This window comes from Rhododendron vialii, chromosome 9a (genome assembly GCF_030253575.1).
Source record: "Rhododendron vialii isolate Sample 1 chromosome 9a, ASM3025357v1".
Taxonomy (NCBI): Eukaryota; Viridiplantae; Streptophyta; class Magnoliopsida; order Ericales; family Ericaceae; genus Rhododendron; species Rhododendron vialii.
The window spans coordinates 40,165,172-40,186,425 of NC_080565.1; the positions used below are offsets into that span (position 1 = coordinate 40,165,172).

General features: G+C 38.8%; 3 protein-coding genes across 6 annotated transcripts; 1 reads left to right on the top strand and 2 right to left on the bottom strand.

Annotated features, from left to right (window-relative positions):
* Positions 1-42: 42 nt before the first annotated feature.
* LOC131300955 (uncharacterized) lies at positions 43-6,890 on the bottom strand. The gene is made up of 7 exons (XM_058327025.1): positions 6,546-6,890; positions 5,272-5,362; positions 3,606-3,721; positions 3,386-3,445; positions 3,244-3,309; positions 404-603; positions 43-315 (listed from the first exon to the last, which is right to left on the bottom strand). The coding sequence occupies exons 1-6, from the start codon at positions 6,600-6,602 to the stop codon at positions 412-414; spliced, it is 582 nt and encodes a 193-aa protein (XP_058183008.1). The 5' UTR covers positions 6,603-6,890; the 3' UTR covers positions 43-315; positions 404-411.
* A 1,626-nt stretch (positions 6,891-8,516) lies between these two features.
* On the top strand, positions 8,517-13,779 carry LOC131300954 (ER lumen protein-retaining receptor B-like). The gene is made up of 6 exons (XM_058327023.1): positions 8,517-8,903; positions 10,474-10,739; positions 11,519-11,634; positions 12,957-13,030; positions 13,116-13,179; positions 13,520-13,779. Exons 1-6 carry the CDS (start codon positions 8,813-8,815, stop codon positions 13,551-13,553), a joined length of 645 nt encoding a protein of 214 aa, XP_058183006.1. The 5' UTR covers positions 8,517-8,812; the 3' UTR covers positions 13,554-13,779.
* Positions 13,780-14,817: 1,038 nt separating this feature from the next.
* On the bottom strand, positions 14,818-21,161 carry LOC131300953 (ERAD-associated E3 ubiquitin-protein ligase HRD1B-like). Of its 4 annotated transcripts, none has more exons than XM_058327020.1 (8): positions 20,970-21,160; positions 20,239-20,783; positions 19,384-19,560; positions 18,465-18,614; positions 18,173-18,369; positions 16,894-17,050; positions 15,946-16,213; positions 14,818-15,231 (listed from the first exon to the last, which is right to left on the bottom strand). In XM_058327020.1, the coding sequence occupies exons 2-8, from the start codon at positions 20,769-20,771 to the stop codon at positions 15,052-15,054; spliced, it is 1,662 nt and encodes a 553-aa protein (XP_058183003.1). In that variant the 5' UTR covers positions 20,772-20,783; positions 20,970-21,160; the 3' UTR covers positions 14,818-15,051. The 4 variants fall into 4 exon arrangements, with proteins under 4 accessions (XP_058183003.1, XP_058183002.1, XP_058183005.1 ...); XM_058327019.1 differs by having other exon boundaries at positions 20,239-20,817; positions 20,961-21,160; XM_058327022.1 differs by having other exon boundaries at positions 15,077-15,231; positions 15,907-16,213; positions 20,970-21,161.
* Between the last annotated feature and the right edge of the window lie 93 nt (positions 21,162-21,254).

Below are 21,254 nucleotides of genomic sequence, written 5' to 3' on the forward strand. Positions count from 1 at the left end.
GCGCTCGTGTGAGAGAGAGAGAGAGAGAGAGAGAGAGAGAGAGACTACAATGCACCCAGCTTAGTACAGAATATTGGCCAACAGTAATACGACGGGGGACAATCCAAAGAACAGATAAATCCCCCGTGACTACTTTTCTGTAAAGAAAATTAAGACTACATTACCAAATGTCAGGAGTAAGCAGCACCTAATAATAACATCAATAGCTTTGGAAACACAACCCAGGAAAACAACGATCAGGAGTCCAACACTTCTGTAGTTATTGATTGACAATCTTCAGCTCATCAGTAAATCATCAGGGCCCCAAGTCAAAGCCTGAGAAAGATGGTCGAATGGTAGAAATTATTTCCCAACTCATTGATGTCAAACATGGCCAAAGTGTTAACCTACTTGGAATTCAAACCTGGTTAGTTAGAATAATGAGGTGCCTACTGAAGAGTATCCCGCGGCTTTTAACTCCTTGAGAGTGCTAGATAACCAGTCCAACCCCTCGTAAAGGCCATCACCTTTAAGAGCACAAGTCCCTTGTATATGCCATTTTCTGTTCTTAAGATCATTAAGCCCAAGTCCTTCGCATACTTCCATTGGCGTCATTGCTCCTTTCTGAACACAGAAAATCAACAAATTAAACACTTGTGCACCCATATGTTTGCCTAGGTTAATGAATGGTGTCAATAGGCAATTAGAACAAATAGTATAGAGTTAAATGGAGGTTGAGAACTATATATTCCAAGCAACGATAATAAAATCACTGGCAAGTAGTCTTGGAGTCAAGTAAGCATTTTTAGCAGTCTAAATATTGAAAAGGATAAAGAAAAATGAGGATATGAGTTCTTCACGAACTAAATATCGTATAGTATCTACCACACTAGCCACTAGGATGCTCGTAAGAAGGACCTGAAATGTTGAAGCACTGAGGCAACAAAACAGCAAATGAAATAGTGCTTTCATGTGGTAAAAAGGGCTCATGCAAGATTCAGTCCTTCAGCTTCTGTTCCTTCAATAAAGCTGAACCGGTTGGATACAAACGTCAGCAACATGCGAATTGTAAAGGTGATTCTTGGATGGAGGATTTCATTGATATGTTGCAAAGGTGAGCAAGTTGATGCAGAAGATCTTATACAAGATATGGACAACATACCAAACTAGAGTAAGCAATTGAGGTTGGCTAGATGAATAATTTTCCTCCATTTTGCTATGAACTGGCAAATTGGCTGACAAAATCTAATAGTCGGACATTGACATAATTATGGACCGGAGGTTTGAAAGGAGGAAAAACAAAATATATATCCATTTACTTGTTGTATTTCCCATTAACCAATTACTACGTCGCATGGAGACGGACAAGGGACACAGCGATTCTCCAAAAATGAGACATGGATATGGCGGGGGACGCGACAATTTTTTTTGGAAGATTAATTTTTTATTATGCAAACCTACATTTTAACCACTAAATATTTAGGTAAAGCCTCCTCCAAATGCATTTTCAACTAATGGTATATGCATAAATACGTATACACATTTTTTATGTTACACTTTTGGCCCAACATTTTTGAAGAGATAAATATTTACCCCCGGAAAGGCTTTTAAATTGCTCTAAAGCCAACTTGGTGTGTCCCTATGTGTGTTCCCGGCATGTCCCATCATATAAAATTTTAAAATTTACTAGATACACAACCTGGCATGTTCTAAACATATTTTGACGTGACACCAGTGTGTCACGTGTCCGACATCTACGTGTCTTGGTCCGTGGTTCATAGACCATTCATAATATAAGTTGTAAACAAGATTGAGTTAACATAATATAAGAAGGAAACTAAATTTGTGGACCAAGTAGCTGTTACACAGTCTAGGGTGAACTCAACCTCAAAAGCTAGTTATTGAAGTGAGGCTGCTCTCACGCTTATATTCTTCATATTGCTTTGGTACCCAAGTGATGTGAGACTTCGCTTCACACTCTACCTCACACCCAGTGTGCTCACTCGGCAACACCTACTGCATGCAGGCTAGGGACATGCACCCTACCAACCCATCCTTGGCATACCCGGCTCTGATACCATGTTACAAGGTCTTGGGTAGAACTCAACCTCAAAAACTAGCTATTGAAGTGAGGGTGCCCTTACGCTTATATTCTTCATATTACTTTGGTACCCAAGCGATGTGGAACTTCACTTCACAGTAGCAGGAAACTAATCTTCCATCTCTCATTTCAGTTCTCATACTTCAGGAATTAGGCAGACCTTTCAGTTCTCATTTCAGTCTCTCATTTGTGTGGTTTAGGTTTTGAGTGAGGTTTTTGGGGTAATGAGTGGGGAGAGATAGATAAGAGTAATAATTGAAGAGATAACTGTTGGGGACCATGCTGAGAGATAGGGGAAGGTCCTGGAAAACCAAAGCAAACAACTCATGTTCAAAAGTTCTCAACTTGTGAATTGCACTTCCACATCCAAATGAAATTGCTCATCAAGGAGATTACCATCTAGAGAGAGTTTTACAGTAACTCTTATCTTAGTATATTAAGGGTTGCACCTGCATTGTAAAGCGAAACTAATTATGACATTCAATTTGTGCACATATAGAAAATTTGAGCAAACAAGAACGCCTTAGGACAACAAGAAGAAGGAAGGAGATTAATAGTACCACGAATAACGGATCTTAACACAACAACACTGAACACATGCTCCGTAGTATTGCTCATATTTGGGCTTGTGCTCACTGGGTGGTTACTGGTTATATATAGTCCATAGCATTTGAGTCCATGTAGCATTGGTGCTAATGTGATGTTGATTAACCACAATGAGCTCAAATGAGCGTATGGAAATTATCTGACGTAACAATAAAGTAGCATTTAAGATTCCATTTTTCTGACTCTGCATTGTTCTCTATTTCGGAAAGGTACAAAAACTGGTATCTTAGTCTCAGACTCTCAATCCTACGAGTACCTATGCTAATTTCATTTTACAGACAAATATGCATAGTTGTGTCCTAGAGGAAAAACAATCCATACAAATTAGAATCTCTTAAGAGAAAATATGATTAATAACAAACATTAATACCCCAATGAAAGTGTCTATTCGGCAAGCAGTCTTCGAGATTCTTCGAACTATAATTCCATGCCAAACATGCACACAGCGCACCTGTTTGGTATCCTCATTGGTAGATCTAAGTACATATACACGCATATTTACTCCCAAAAAAAAAAGACGTGAAGACAATAAACTACAAACTACTCAAGTAACATACCATGTCCTGTTTGTTTGCAAACACGAGGATGACGCTGTTAAGCATAAACGGATCTCTAATGATGGCCTGAAAAAAGAGGAGCTGAATGAATAACTACGCTGAAGATGGATTCCCTATTGGAAAAACATTTACAATACATAACCTGAAACTCTTGTTTTGCTTTTCCGATCCTCTCTCGGTCCAAAGAGTCAACAACATAAATCTGAAAATGCAAAGGATGTAAGAAGACACTATACGTAAGCTGATAACTGCATGCCAAATATCAAAGGGCAGAAAACAAGCTAAGAAAACATAAAGAAAAAGGCGTTACTAACGGAAACTGAAAAACATGAGCAAAAAATAGGTAAAAAGTTACTCCTTACCAGTCCATCTGTATTATTGAAGTAATGCCTCCATAGCGGCCTTAATTTCTCTTGGCCTCCTACATCCCACACTGTGAAGACTACATTCTTATACTGCACTTTCTCCACATTGAAACCTGCATAGAAACACAAAATCATGTGATGCTTGGAAGAGAATAGAAGATATACAAAAATGATCAGACCCACAAGTTCCTACAACTGAATAGGAAATGGTTTTGGATAACAAAGACACTGGGAAGGGCGTTAAAGAAAACAAAGATTGATCACACTCACTCGATACAAAATTTTCCAGTGAATACTGCTATTGGTACTGACCAATAGTGTAGGGAAAATGCACCAAGGGCCGTCTCCGGCCACCGGACGGCCGATCCGAGCCGTCCAATAATTTAGAGAAGAAAAAAAACCGAGTAGGTCTACGCGGGAATCAACGGCATCCGACTTGCGTAGATGCTTGATCCAAACACCCATCTACGCACGTCGGATGCCGTTGATTTCCGCGTAGACCCACTCGGTTTTTTTTTTTCTAAATTATTGGACGGCTCGGATCGGCCGTCCGGTGGCTAGAGACGGCCTGGCGTGGCCGTCGGTGCATTTTCCCTACAGTACCCGTCAGTACCAATATCATTTCGGGCTAGCAATAGGGCAGCGCATTGCCAAAACACGAAGGGAAAAGCCAGAATTACTTTGACGGTTACAATACAGCAATGACAAATGACAAAATGAAGTAGATAACCACATTCACAGATAGCTACAAAATTTTGAACCCTGCTACAGGTACAGCAATGGCTATACAGCAGCCGAGTACAGATGGATTTTGCGCCTGTCTCGGGTCCCGCAAAGATTATCAGAGCCACTCATTTTGTTTAAAACATTTCATTTAGGGTCCCTGTAAAAAATCATCTCAATCCAATATTGGAAAGGGTGTTTATGCATCATCCAACTTTACTTCAGAATTTAGCCTAAATTTTGAAGTAAAGTTGGATGATTCATAAATACATTTTCCGATATCGGATTGAGATGATTTTTCAAAGGGACCCTGATCGAAATGTTTTGAACAAAATGAGCGGCTCCAATCATCTTTCCGTTACCCGAAATGGGCGCATACGAATCTGTACCTGGCTGCTGGCTGCTGTACAGCTTTTGCTGTACGGCTATCTTTACTGTTTCCACAGATCTCATAGCACAGTCGACTCAATTGTTAAAGTCCATTTATCTTTCTTTCATTAAGAGCAAATTGCAATGGACAAGCATATGTACATAATCCACTACATCTAAGCTGACATATAACAAGCTAGACTTCTAGTAAGCGGGAGAGATTCATTCTCTTATGATTTTTCACCAAATCATTTCATCATATACTTCCATTTTATAAACTTTGAGAGACAAAACTCAAGTTCTGTATTTTTTACAGAAGTTTTGAGGTATCTATCAATGAGATACATGGACTTTGCTTGTTCTTTCTCTGAGTTATTACCTATTTAGGAAAACTTCTTTTCTGACTTCAATGATGAAGCAAACCAAACCGTTTCACTAAATGAATGGGAAACCTAAAGAAGCAATAATCAGGTAAGGCATGAAACAAATTCAGTAGATTGAACACCATAATCTATACTGCAACTTGAAAAATACAACAACTGCAACAGACTTCTTACTGTTGGTGACATACCAATTGTAGGAACAGTCGATAAAACTTCTCCAATGTGCAGTTTGTACAGGATTGTTGTTTTACCAGCAGCATCCAGGCCAAGCATCACAACCTAAAACAGCCAAGTAGTTAAATTTGCTGCTGACTAGACAGTTGAAGGGAAAGAAAGAAATAATACAGGGGAAACAAAAGCTATAATCCAGAAAGCAAGGCTGCAAGGGTAGAATATTTGGTAGTTGAATGAGCGTGTGTATTGCAACCCTTAGGAGGTCAGCTCACCCTTAATTTCTCCACTCGGCATTATTGAAAAGAATCATAATAATCGCACTTGGTAACCATTAATGAAACTATAAAAGTAATACATGAGATCCATTATTTATGTACACAAGGAGCAATAAATAATGGTTCATTTCACATAAAAGAGGAACAAATGCATTTAATAAAAGGACACTACCCTATGAAGTTGCAAAAAGAAAATGACAGCAGTTATTATGTTATAGCATAGAACACATGGAGCACAATTAGGATACAACAACTTAATCCTCAAAATGAAGGTATAAATCACCTATTCTTCAAATGCCCTTTGACAGCACGTGTGTCAGTTATGGTACGTCTAAGGCTCCTCTATCACAGGATGATGAGATTCCTAGCTCGAAAGGAATCTTGGTGGGGAGTCCTTTCATAGCAGTATCGTTTATAATCGAAAATTGCTCGGGTAACTATGGTTTCATACATTTGGCACAAAGAGAGATGTACAGAAATTAGGCAGTCTTGCCTATATTTCAAAGGCCACCATCCCCCATGCTTGAAAAGATAGGTTTTGATGTTAGAATTAGGGATCACAGTTTTCAAATGATAAGGTTTGGCAAATAACTTAGCCATGTATCTAGCTGAGTTCAGTTGTAGTTACGCAGTGTTTCTTTCTTGCAGTGGGAGGTATGCTTCCTTTGTTCTCTGCATTTGTTTCTTCTTTTAATAAAATTTTGGATTACCAAAAAGTCTTAACCTGTAGCCATCTGACTACCAAGAGCTAGTAAGGTTTGCATGAAGCACAATCTAAGAGGCAACAAACAAAAGGCAACGTGTGATGAACGCAAGACTTGGAACGATGATTCTTGAAAGGAATAGAAATTACAACAGAAACAAAAATAGCAGACAGAGAGGGAAACTGTGGTTTTTATATATGTAGGTGTACATACCACACACACGCGCGCGCGCGCGCGCGCGCACACAGAGAGAGAGAGAGAGAGAGAGAGAGAGAGAGAAAGAGAGAGAGAGAGAGAGAGAGAGAGTACCCTCATCTCGGTATTGCCGAAGAAAGTGTCGAAGAGCTTGCGAAAGGCTTGTCCCATGGTGGAATTTTGTAAGCGAGATTTGCCCTCGGTTTCTGACCAAATTAAGTTGAAGAAAGAGTCGACGATCTAACCTTTTTTTCCCCCCGACGACAGGGGACGGAGAAGCTTCTTCGCTGTCTGTCTGTAGATGTGTGTATCAGAGGCTACGAAGGCTATCAGCAGCAACAGTATTGGATGATCAGAGAGAGAGAGGGAGATTGCTAGTACGGAGTATTTGCCAAGCTCCAGCGACAGGGTAGCGTTTGTTTGCTTTTTGTCATTCCGGCCTGCATCATTTTTATCCAAGTTTCGAGAGATTTAATTTTAGTACTCCTAGTTAGTAACCCCGTAGTAGTACCGGTATTACTTTAGTTGCGGGTATTTTGCAATTCTTCTTTTGTTTATTAAGTGTGTCTTAAACCACTAATATAATGTTGATAAGGGGCCACATTTTTAAGCCTTTTTCTTTTATCGTTCTGTACATTTTTTAGGTTCATTAATACGAAATCGACCATAAATTGATTGATGTAAGTCCATCTCCAATTATAAGTTCACGCATGAAATATTAAAATTTTACACAAACAAAACAAAATATCGTCTAGTTACCGTTTTAAGATCATATATTATTGTTGTCGTGGTTCATATGCTCATGAAAAAAACTTTATTTGGGTTATTCTATTTCTTGTTGTATTCGATTTCCAATATACGATGAGATTTGTGTAGATCCTTAATTCGAGATAGCTAGCCAGTAAATAGAGATAGCTAGCCAGTAAAAGTTGCTAAAGCTTTAATTCGTGTTGTAAATTTTGAAAACTTGGTACGTGGACCAGCTTGAAGCAGCTTGCTTTCTTACAAATACTATGTTATCAGGTTGATTCCATGGTCAGCTAAGAAAAAATATTGATTATTGAGACCATGGTGACACGAATTTTATTGGAGACACGTGCGTCGGCTAATTCAATTTATTCTCCGCAAGCTTTCTCCAATTCAAGAAATGACCACACTTAACAAGATACTATAACTATAAGTATTAAACACCATAAATATTTTAAACCACGCATATCATTTATGAATACAGAACAATCACATAATAAAGATCACTCTCCTTGCATTTGTAACAGTAAGGTCCTGTTCTGCTAAAGTTTTTATTTTTTAAGTACTAATTTTTCATATAAAACATGTAATTCTTTCACAATATAGCTCTATTAATTTAAAGAATAAGTACTATCTATTTAAAAAATACAATAAGCACACAGGGCCTTAAAGTACTAATCATGCTCATATAATCGGTATTTCACCTATTTTGAGATGCTCATTTATTAGAGCATCTTCACTCCTTATTCAAATTTGAGTAAAAATCACCTAATACACCACTACACTCCTTACTTAAACTCATACCAAATTTGAGTTTCTCCCCAATTTTGGTTTGAACCAAATCCTTACTCAAATTTTGAAAGTTATTTTCTCTTCCCTCAAATTTACAACTATGTCATTAACGAAACCTTTACTCAAATTTATGCCTAGATTTGCATTTGCCCATTGCATTGCTTCGTACCAAATCAAGTTTTTACTTAACTTTGGATAAAAAATTAAGTAAGGAGTGGAAATGCTCTTATGAATTTATAATTATACAAATCTATAATTGTACTTCTTCCGTCCAAAATTGGATATCAATTTTTGATATCCGTGCCAATTTTAATTATTTATATATTTCAATATAGATCTCAAAAAATATGCAATATGAATTTTGTTTGATAGTTCTCTATTAATTATATTATATAAAGTTTTCAAACTAATGAAAAACATTATAGATTGAAAGATATAAGCGATGATGAAAATAACATGAGTTTCAAAATTATCATCTTTTTATGACGGAGGAAGTATTAAAATACTATGTGTTTTATGACTACGCATGTCAAATTCATGACCTGGACGAAACCTAGGACAAGAGAAAGAAATACTTACCGTAGTACAGTAAGTCCATTGGATGGAGAGGCCCACTCCAAGTCTCCAATCCCCTATAAAAAAAAGTCCATTTTCAGTGGGAATTGGGCTGCACGACGGAGACTGATCTGAATGGCTATTGGCTAGTCAATCTTTCTTGGCGTGTCGTAACCGTCAGCAGCAGTAGTGGTAGTGTGTTTCAAAACCGATACGCATCTCACCATTCTCACCTCCCTATCGTCTGCGAGAGAGAGAGAGAGAGAGAGAGAGAGAGAGTTATCACGATGAATTTGTTCAGGTTGGCTGGGGACATGACACACCTCCTCAGCATAATAGTCCTCCTCCTCAAGATCCGCACCATGAAATCTTGCGCAGGTATATATGTTTATATATGTGTACGTACCAATGTTTCCTTTTGTTTTGCTTACTATTAATTTGTCCGTTCACATTATTACTTCGTGTTCCACTTTTTTACTGTTTTCTTGCTAAACTGCTTGATCCCAATCGTCTCTACTATTTGTAGTTTTGTGCAAAATGCTTGGCAGTGCAACGTAGAATTGTTAGTAAAACAATAATGATCCATCAAATCCACTCAGTTCACCTAACTGCATGAGTTACCCTACGCTTATGCGCCATGGGAAAATTTGACACCTCATTTTCCAACACAAGCCAGTACCTATAATTTACTCTCAAACTCCTCTTTCATGCGGTTCATCAAACACCTGTGTCCTATTCTTGTACACTAACCGATCGATATTTGTAGTTTTGCAAGAAGTTAAAATTGAGTGGTCTGGATCGTACTAGACTTATGTGCGATGAAGTCCACAAGCAACTCGTGAGTCGCGATCAAGCAACGCGAACTCATAGGAACCTCTAACATTGTTTGATTACATGAGAGGGTCACTTGGGATTTTGTATAATTAAGTTTTGAGGCACCATTGTTTATTTATTTTTGGCACTTCCTTCCCCTGCCACTAGGAATCAAAGTTGTTCAGTCTTGTTAAATGTTATGGGTCATGTGACCCATGTTATTTCTGTGGGTCTTCATGAATGGGCTTCAGTTGGTTTCAAAGTGCTCTATTGCTGAATTTCTCAAGTTCCCAATGTGAAGACTTAGTTGTGGCATTAACAGGAAAAGTCATGAATTTCCTTTAGGGGAAAACACTTTTATTTCCTCATCAAAACTAATTTTTTAGAAAATTTAGACTACTCTTGGTGCGATATAAAAGGACTTTAGGATTGAATCCGGGGAGAAACATCTTCTTGGTAATAGTCTGCTCTTCTTTAGTAATTAAAACCTGTAAGCAGACATTTTAAACCTTTTTGTACCACTAGAAAATCCTATTCTGCATACACATCCCTTCCTTCCAATCCTATTACCTAAAAGAACAAAAAAAGGACATTTGTGGTTACTACCCATCACTGCCGACACGGCCTCAAAAGTTTGTGTTCTTTTGTCTGATTGAGATCTTACCCTTTCTCAAACTAAAAAGTAAAAACACAGAGTAACGTAATTTCACTAGCCTTTGCCCACCTAAAATAATTGACTAGCTGGTAAATATCCTGTTAAACGCTCTTCTATACATCAACTTTGGATGGATACTTGGAGGAGATTTTTTGGTGGGCTATTCCAGAGGAACAAAGTTTTAACGTGGGGCAATGGTTGAGGAGGACGCCTTGCCTAAACTACGAGGCAGGAGGGAATATGGCCTTCTCTTCCTAAGCATTAGACTTGGGGCTTCCGAGTATTTTACGATTTCAGAGAAGTCAGGTGAAAAGAGGTTCCATGTTATTTTGCTCCATGAATCTCTTCTTTCTACTAAATCACATTGTCAGAGAAAGGCGTATAATTCTGTTCTTTACATTTGTCTCTAAAATCTTTCCTAGGTGCACTCTAGACTTGTTTATATATTTTGATGCTTTGGCTAACTTATACTTGCTCCAGGAATCTCTTTGAAGACTCAAGAACTCTATATTGTAGTCTTTGCCACTCGCTACCTTGATTTGTTTACGAGACACGTCTCATACTACAACACTATAATGAAGCTGGTCTTCCTTGGAACTTCAGTTGCTATTGTCTGGTACATGAGGTACCATAAAGTAGTGAAACAAACATACCAGAAGGATGAAGACACTTTCAAACACTATTTTCTTATTCCTCCCTGCTTTGTGCTGGCTCTTATGGTTCATCATGCTTTTAATGTGATTGAGGTATCGAAATTATATCCATTCATTTGCTTTAATTTTCCTTTAGCTATCGTTTGGAATTATATTGCTATGACTTAGTGGATGTGAACCAATTAGTTTACCAAGAGAATCTAGAGAAAGTAGTCGAGGACTTCAGGTAGTCCCAAAATTGTTCATGTCTTGTGCATTGCTATTATCCTAGTACCATGTTATCTTTGACCAGCAACATTTATTCTTGCATAAGCTGCTTTTCATTGTCCATTGTGTTCCTCGTTTAGCAGTAACTAACTAACTAACTAAGTTGGTATATAAGTTGTGATTATATATAAAAAAAATAGTAGTTCTCTCTCTCTCTCTCTCTCTCTCTCTCTCTCTCTCTCTCTCTCTCTCTCTCTCTCTCTCTCTCTCTCTCTCTCTCTCTCTCTCTCTCTCTATTCTTATGAAATTCATGTGTCGAAATCATTTATATGGAGACCACCAATACCTGTTCAGAACAATGGCTCTCCAAATTTTATGACTACTTTACGGGATGCATGTAGCTCTTTTTGTTTGTTGAAGTGAGAACCAAAAAATTTGAGGCAGCTAACAGCCGTTGTCATATATGTATTTTAGTTCTAAGAGCATTTGGTAAACGTTGAATGACCACAGCAGTCTTTGCAAAAAATACTTTTGCTGTTATGAATTTGTGTACAGAATTTGCTGTTATGAAATTGATCATGGTATACTGAATTCAATTTCACTTAAATTCTGTGAATTTTGTCAGCATTTTTCCATTCTCTGAAATGTGTGACATCTTGTTATAGGTTCTCTGGTCATTTTCACTATATCTTGAAGCGGTAGCAATCTTGCCACAGTTGGTGCTGTTGCAGCGGTCAAGAAACATTGACAATTTGACTGGCAAATATGTCTTTCTTCTTGGGTACGCCACTCTTACTGATTGAAGCTGCTATTTCAGATCTTTCGCAATTGATGTTTCCACTGTGGCATGGAGTCAATCAATGGTCAGAGAATCCTAGTTAATAATATGCACATATATACCCTGTATGCTTTGTGGTCTCTGTGGACGCAAGTACACCGTCTGGGATGCTGCTTGTTCCGTGTCTTCACTTACGTTTCTTGCTATGTCTGGCAATTCTCCAGGGCTTTAGTATGCAAAAATTTCCTAGCCTCCCTACTAGGCTACTACAAGCCGTTGGTGACTTTCTTTGGATGTGTATGAACTGGCCTGGAAGATTATTGGAGTCTGCTAGGAGGAGGTTTTTTGGGCAAGGAGCAGTGTTTTTGAGTAGATGCTAACTTCATTGTATCAGAAAGTTGAGGCTGGGAGTGTTCCTATAAAAATGCTAGTGGAAGAAAACTTATGCTCAGCATTGTTAGACTTTGTTCTACCTTCCAGCCATATTGGGTTGGGTGTCCTATGGTTTTTACCCTTACGACACCTCAAAACATTATCAAATGCTAGTCGCTGAGGGTTCTTAATAGGGGCAAGGGATTTTGGGGTCTTAGTTTCTTTCAAATTGTCTGCCAACTGGCAAGTAAGGTGCCGATCTAAGAAGCACGAACACTTCTACTGGCCTCACGTATCTGTGTCTGACAGGTGTCGGTCACAGACTGACACACACCCTCTGGACACGTGTCCGACATGCCTAGAAGGTTATGTGTTGCTTACTTCTTGTCGGGCAAATCGTGTTAGAAAGATACTTTCCTAATTACTGTAGGTCAAATCATGTTGAAAACTGGCATCTCTAATTTGTTGTGGGGTGAAGAATGAAAATTCAGAGGACATAGAAATTATAAGGAAGTTTACATTGGACTTTTATGTGGGTTTGGAGCTTGAACACGTATATTTACATCAGAAATTAACTAATGGGAAAGGATAAGGTGATTTTGATGCTGGCATCTTTAGAGTGCAGCCCCTTCTTTAACTTTAATTTGTTAGTGTTGAATGGAGAGTCAGAGGACCTTGTTCCAGTGAAGAGTCAACTGCGCCACATGAGGCATATAGTAGAAGTGTGCTGTGCTGCATTTCTTTCAAACATCGAGTGGTGTTTGGAAATATTGGAGGTCTCTTAGGGAATTCCTGGCTTTTGGAAGGACTTCTCTCATGATGAGAATGAAAAACATACTTTTATTTGGGTGTCTAATTATGAGTTCGGGGTCTTCTTTTATGGGTTGTTTCCGTCAACTCCCATGCAATGCACGAGAACATGGGTCTGATTTTGTGCTCTTCCTTTCTTGTAGTGCTTACCGGGCATTGTATTTGATCAACTGGATTTATCGTTTCTTCATGGAGAAACACCAAGTCCGCTGGATACGTAAGTTTTTCTCTTTACTTGCACGGTCTTGTTTCATTCTACCCGACTTTCAAGCATTAGACTTACAGCTTATTGCCAAACACAGCTTGGTTATCTGGCTTGGTTCAGACTGCTCTTTATGCAGATTTCTTCTACTACTACATAAAGAGGTAATTTCTCACTATCCATACTGTTGCTCCCCTTTCTTCCTCTTCTCTGAAGGGCTCAGGTTGTAATGAGAACAATTTTAAGTACCCCTCCTGGGCTTAAAACACAGAAAGTGAAATCTGCATCGGACAACTATACATGTTTTTCTCTTCAGTGGAAACAAGTGCCACCAGCTCTCCTGTAGAAAGTTCTCAAATATTGATTATCACTGCATTTATTTCCCTATTGTGTCATGCCGTCATCTTATTCTTTGAAGTATTTTTCTCAACGAGGACAGAGAGTAGAAATTGGCTAAGTCGATGTTGAATCTTTACTAACAAACTCTTCTGATTATGTTTTCAGCTTGAATAAGCCCAGGAAGCCGCTTCCTGTTTGACGCAAAGCTTTCTACCTTCCGCAATAGGCTAACTGAATTTGTTACAGTGGAATACTAGAAACTTTAACAGAAATGTTATGGCAGATGAGAACATGCTTACGTGGAGAGGCAAGAAAAATTTCTCGTATCCAAACCCCTTAAGCAACCTGACACTGGAATTGGATGCTGTACATTTGAAGAATGGACATTTGTAGTGTTTGTGTTATGATGGTCGGATTTTGCATTAGCTGCAAGTGTGTTTTTGTTTTTGTTTTGGGCATATGTCAGAAGCATTTATATTTTGCCCAAATCCCAATCCTGTGCCAAAAAAAAAAAAAAATTCCTTCCCAATCCATTAACAAGGGTGTCAACTTTCTCTCTACAGGATTCGAACCCTACAACCTCACTTCACCTAAGTGCAGCACTGCAGTCTGCAGCTACACAGCCATTCGGCAGTTGCCAGTAGATTTTGCTTTAGAATTTGTCAATTTGCAACCAACAAATTGAACTAAACAAGGTCAAAACGGTCTTTGTAGTGAACTTAAGTATCCACCGATAAGAACAGAATTGAATATGGTATGAACTTTGATTCTAGGAGATCGTGTTTGGGAAAACCAAACGCCAACCCCAAATCGAAGTGAACCATTTTTACATGATACGTGTTGACTATATGCAATTGAGGGGTGTTTTCACCAACCGACAAATCGTGCACCACAACTTTTTAATTGTCTTTAGTCCATTTTTTCCGCTTTTTAAACTTTTCCTTGGATATTTTAAAAAATATCGTTGGTCGATGGAAACACACCCTGAATTACTAGATACGTACTTAAGTTAGTAGTGAAATGGGTTATTAAATACTCAAGTGCGGCTGTTGATTTAAATTGAACCGAGATGCGCACCACTTTGGCTTAAGCGGCTTAAGCAGCTTAAGCTTTAAGTAAATATGGATTTCCATAGGTTTGTACGTTGTAAAAAAGTTGAGAGACTCGATATTGGATTGTTAAAATTCAGTTAACAATTGAATGAGTCCTTTTCAAAAAAGTGTGAAAGCTTGAATTGCTTACGAATCGATTCCATCTAAAAAAACGTTTTTCCATCAAGCTAAGGCGGGGCAGCTTGTTTTTCAAGCTTCAAAAGTGTTTTCAAGCTTGGGTTGTCATTGTCCTAGATTGGTCTCGGATGGACTTCTAAATAAGCTGGGCACAAGATGGAGCAACTTTGGTGTCATTTTAAAGCCCTATATAGAAGGCAAAAGCAAGAAAATCAGAGAAGAAAACAACGGATGGATGTGTGAATCACTAAATCCATTGTGTAAATCACTAAATATCCACAGCTTAAGCAGACTGATCTTTTCCAAGCGGCACAATTCTCACATGGAGCTTGAAATTTTGGAAGTATGACAAGGCTAAACAAAAGTACAAGTACAACATTTCCTGAGCTCTCAACTCACTCATCCTATGTTTTATCCTATATTAACAGCCTCAAGTCATAATAAGTACACAACTTTGTGGAAGGCCTGTTACCTCTTCTCTGTCTCTTTAGTCTCCCCTTGTGGACCGCAATCTGAAACACATGACGAAGAAGATGATGATGATGTTGCAACTGTCTTTCCTTTACCGTCAGATGATGCTGTCGCACTCGCGTCTGTGCTTTTCTCAGCTGCTGACTTATTCAAATAGCGCAGCTGGCCTTGCAAGATCTGTTGGGAACATTGGGAGAACATAGTCGGTCATCAACAAATAACAAATCAAGTTAATTGGCTTTCTTTTACACAAAATAAGAATTAGCTAGAAAGAAGGGAAACAAAATGGATAACAAGGTAGCGTTCTCTGCAACCCCCAAAATTAAGCAACTTCCATCGCATACAACTAAGTGGAACCAGAACCAAGATTGATTATTTTAAGATCTCATCCTTCCTTGGGTATTCAATAACTGTGAGCATTCGGTTCTTAATCTAGAGAAATGCAGACATTTTTGCAAGTGCAGTTGAGTAAAATAATGCGTTGATTCTTGTCGCTAGTCAATGTACAAGTAGTAGATCGTAAAGCGAAAGAGCTACTTCCCAGGTGAACAATAGCATATCTCTAGCTCTTCTCTTCGGTGTCCCTCAAGCTGGGTAAAAATTATTAACCAGAATCAACTCTCAGCATTTCACATGCAAAAAATGACACATGTACCTTAAACTGGTTAAACGGACCAGAAGCACCTAGCAGTGCAATTGCATAACCTCCTCGTCGTCAAGATACCATGTACCCAAGAATACTTCATGAGGTAAAAGAAGTGAAGCCAGTAGGATAGAAACAAGAAGGCAAAGGAAAAATGTGCGGAAAAAAAAAAAAAAGGCTAAGAACATTCAAGGATATGTAGGACGAACCAACAATAAATAAAGGCAGTGAATGATAAAAGCTCACACCTCAATCTGGTTCAGAATGCCCTTTTCTCGGGCATCTACTTGAGAATCTGGTGCATTTAGATTGCTGCCAAATCCCTCTCCACAGTTCACTTTTATACCAGGAGTGGAGAAAGGGAAAAACCCGGAGTGAGGAAATAAGTTGGCAGGCCCACCGGGGATTGCAAATGGATGCTGTTCTGATGGTCCTGCCAAGGATTCTTCTCCACCAGAGTCTGTGTTGGTAGTGTCAGGTCTATATGCTTCGGGAAGTACAGCATATCCTGGAGTCCTGCAGTCAAGAATACTCTACATTCAATCTTCATGCTTTTGCACCATTCACACGACGGTATTGTAGTGTCAATCAGACATAAATGCTAGACAAATGTCTCACCATAGCCGCAAAATGTAGAATTCTAGGATTTTTTTATATTTTTCAGTTCATATATCAATTTTTTACAGCTTTTAATTGTCTCAAATACCGAAACCCAATGATTTTCGCATACATTGGCTTCCGAAAAAGTTCATAAAAACAAAAGATTTTGGCAAATCTCATCAAACCATTGCATCGCCAATCAAACTATTCAGGACACTTGATTGCTCCAGCCTCCAGGGTTCACTCTCTCCCTCTCCCTCTCCCATTTTCAGATTTTGAATGGCTAGCTTGAGTTCACTGTATCAGCAGCAGATTCAGCACAACTGTATATGATTACCAAGGAAAATGCCAGCGAAAGAAGGAATAACCACGAAGCTCCAAATAAGATAAAGGAGCCATGCAAATATTTTACTTGCTTTTCGCAAAAGCTTAATGTTATGCCAATAGTATTTTTCTCTCCAAGTGCAATTGCAGGACAAGATCCAGAAATCAGGCTCCTTTGCTAAGAACTATAGTATAAAAGCCAATGAGAGTAAACACAACATACATGCCATCAGCAAAAGAAGGGCATAACTATAAAAAAGAGAAGTGCATACCACACTAATGTATTTGCAGAAGGATAAACGAAAGATCTCTCATAAATTGAGGCAGCAGCAGCAGCAGCTTTGAGTCTGGCCTGATGTTGGCTTATAGAGTCATTTGCTACGCCATCTCCAATAGCAGGTTGAGAAGGTGTACTAATTGCACCTGTTCCTGAAACCAACCAAAACAATAGCCAACTGTTCAACAGACTCGAAGTGTATATCACTATATTAAGTCAATTTGTCAGAAAATCATGAAGTCAGATTCTTAAGTTGCACATGCAGCAAGCTTGATCATACTGGAAGGCCTTTTGAGTCCACCAATTCGTAATAGAATAGGCAAGTCAAGTTACGGGCAAGTGTGAGTCGGAATTCCATTCTTCTTCCTTGTTATTAAAGAATTTGTGTTTTGGTCGAGCACGTTCCATAAGCAAGCTTAAAAAATTAAACACCCACATGTGATATAGTAATCCGGTATTAGAGTGACCTCAAACACCACAGTTTTGTATTTTCAAGGACCAACTATGTGGGCATGTGCTGCATGTTCTGGTATGACACTGAGTGTTACTTGGCGATTCTTGATTGTCTTTCGAATTAAGAAAATCGGGTAGTTTTCTGATGATCTCGAAGAAATCTTCATCTTCCAAATCTTCTGTTTCTAGAAGGTGGCCGCGAGTGTCAGTGTCTATCACGATCATTAAAAGCTCGTCTATTCTATAGATGCCTTCTTGAATGAGTAAAATGGTTACTCTTCAAGACAAGCCTAATTCTGGATAAACATGAAGCGTGGGTCTTTCCTTTGGAATAGCATTCTAAACCACCATGGTTTAACTTCAAGTTTATGAAATGTAGAATAGAATAACGCGATTAAAGCCCATAACTTATAATAAAATCGTGTATTTTTCTGACAATCTTGTCTCTATCTTTTATCTTCCAAACCTTCTATTTCTAGAAAATAATCGGGAGTGTCCAGTACAATCATTATATGAACACCTATTTCAATATTTCCAATGATCAACACAAAAGGCATAATTGTGCAAGTGTTCTATAAGGAGGGCATTGAACATAAAGTAACATACAGTAATGGCAAAATTTTAGGGCACATCCAAATCTCTTATAAGTGACACAGAAACCTTCATTTAATGAGACACGACTAATAAAATTGGTGACGCCTAATGGAAGCAATAATCAAAAGGCCATATTACGCTTTTTACAAATTTCAACCAACAATCTGTGTTATGGGAAGTATCCTGGGGCTGCTCAGAATAATCATATAACAAATGACAAAGATAACCTTGTTGTTGAGCATCTGCATGTGGTCCAGAAGAATTAGTCCCATTTTCAGGTGGTGCAACAAGGGCTCTGCAAGTAGGACATGTGTGTTGTCTTTCTAACCATGACCGGAGGCAGTGCACATGAAACAGATGCCCACAATTGAGTCTCTTGGCTGTCGTCATCTCCTCACGACAAATGATGCATGTTGCATCACTTCTGCATGAGCATAAGTAGCAAATCATACTCGTGATGCAGCATAATAATAACTAAGAACATGTAGAGACAAATTTAAAGATACGAGAACAACTCACGCATTTAGCTCCTCAGGTGTTGCATCTGGAAAACGATCATTCATATTTGAAGTGATCTTCCGATAACGAATGTAATCAGCAACCCGAACCTTAAAGTTGCGAAACGTTTCATAGAGCTCCCTAATCAAGTGTAAAGGCACACCATAGTTCCTGAGACAATACGACACGACAGAATATCAGTATCGGTGGAATAAAAAATAAATGTGGCCTCCTACTTAGATCAAATGAATGTCAGCAGAGCAAAGAGATATTCAACAAGACCATTAAGGGTGAGAAGGAAAAAGGACCTTGCAGAGGGAATTCAACAAATTTCTTAATTCCAAAAACAAGTAGAAAAAAGAGGCCAATAACGAGCTAAAGTTCTGATACACCAATGAACATCATTTCAAAATCGAATACAAGCGACTTTCAGTGTCGCAGACACTCAGCTATAGCCCCATAAGAAAACTATCAGTGTCGCAGACACTCTGCTATAGCCCCATAAGAAATCCCCAAACAATTTCCCAACTCCAAAAGAAGTTGACAATTACTAGGTTAGAAAAGAAGCTTGTCCGTCAGCTAAATGAACAGACACTGAAAAAATACGGTAGTTAAGAATTTGTCATCTACAGCATAGAAGTGAGAACTTACTCACAACCTTGACATTACTCACACACAAAATTCCCTTAAAAAGTACAAAGCGAGATTCTTGGTTCGTGATAGCTCCAGAATTCTAAGTGTTCCTAACAGAAAATGAGAAGTCCTACAGCACTGAGTGATGTTTTAACGTCATACATAGACACCATAGGTTGATACGCAAGCAAGGAAGCATCAATATAGGAACAGAATTATAAAAAGTCAATGTGCTGTAGGTATCAACCTGAATATGACCCATATAAACACATCCATCCAGACAACCAAGATCAGATAAAGTACTTACACAAAAATCACAAGAAAGAAGCACAGATACATAGATAAATGCAGCAAGTCCCGAATAAGTTCCAAGTAAAAGGTGTAGACTGCCTTTCTTTCCCATTGTCCTTCCATAAGCATGTCACTGACGTAGAAAACATATTTCACAAATGTCGACACTGTTGTCGTTGCCAATATCATGTACCTGATATTTTAATTTGAAATATTACAAGTAAGCTTTGAAGTAGGAATTAGAAAAAGAAGAACATGGAAACAAATGCACTTGTCATGGAAGCAAATGCATCACTATGTCGCATATATATCATCAGAGGTAATTCTAAATGACCGTGATACAGCCGATTATTAGATTCGATTTTCAAAGCAGGGTCAAGCATTTAGGAGCAGTTCCACGCTAGGGCCTTCCATCTAAATCAGGCTGTATTAATGTGCAAATGTGCATGTTAATGCAGCCATAAAGGAAATATGATATCCTCTCGTAATCTAACCTGATATGTAAATAGTCAATACCCACGGGCTATTCCTCCTCTCACTACAGTTTCTTCCACTCGAATTCTATTTGTGTTCTCCTTCCTAAGTGGCAACCATAAACGAAGTCTGAAAACATCAGGCTAGGAGGTGGCTACCTACAACTGAGTGGGCAAAACTGAAGCTATTGACAGGTTTATAGTATCTGCAATAATCTTGCAGTCAATTTAGCTTCTCTTCCAAATTGGTGAGTGTTAGGCCCTATTATGTTCCTTAAAATGGCACTACATGCGATGTATCATATAGCTATGTGTGAATGCCCCACCAATTAAGAAATCTCGACTGTGAAGATCAAAATAACAAGTGACCAAAAATAGCAGAAACGTAGAACACTTACTCAAAAGCAAAGAAGAGGGAAACAGAAGCCCGTCGAGTTTGTACCAAGTACTTGACAGAATTGTACAAGAAAAAACTGTCCAAAAGGAAAAGAAAGCCCATAAAAGACACGATTCGAATGTGAGACAGCTTGGGGACGGAAGGGGTTGTTTCGATGTACTCAACTCTCTTCTGAGCCAACCAATGAAGAGCCTTAATCAACAGAAGAGCAGTAACCATGGCGAGAAACATGACCGAAAAGTCTTGCCGGAAGATAGTGATGGCGAAAAGTATTTCCATAACTTCCCGCCACGACTGCTCGTTGAGCCTCTCAACCTCTGCTTCCCGGAGAGATCCGAGGAATATCCTTTTGGTTATTTGCCACATGGCACACATAATAACAAGACCCATGTTGAGAAGGAGCACCAGACTGATTTTGGATGTGGATAAGTGAACAGTTGCAGGGTAAAACTGGGCTCTGGTGTGAAAAGCATGGTAAATAACTACCAGAGTGGCTACGAAACTAAGCCCAGCGTATGTCTGTAGCCTCATCATTTTGCTCTGCGCCTGTTGCACCGAATTGTTCAATCAATTAACTCTCCTGGAATAAGATGGGTGGGGGGGGGGGGGGGGGAGGGTTTTGAGGTGTATGAATCTAAAGAGATCGAAGAAAACAACTGAGTCGGAAAAAAGAAACAAATTCAAACGAAATTAGAAACGAATCAAATGTCTAAGAAAGAGTACCTAAACAACGAATCAAGTATGGTTTGAAGCCTGCAAGTGCGAGGGGATGAGGAGGAGGAATCAAGTATGCTAAACGATGTACCAGTCAGTCGAATGAATCTAATCTCTCAGGAATAGGATCCACCTATTATGTCTGTGTGTGTGTGTTTGTGTGTGTGGAAGTCGTCTAATCGTTTCCTTTAACCGCCGACCCAAAGATTAAGAAGAAGGAAAACCATCGACATATATATGGAGTATATACTACATTACAAAAGGAGGTGGGATTTTCCGCGTCATCGCTTCAATCACTCCCAA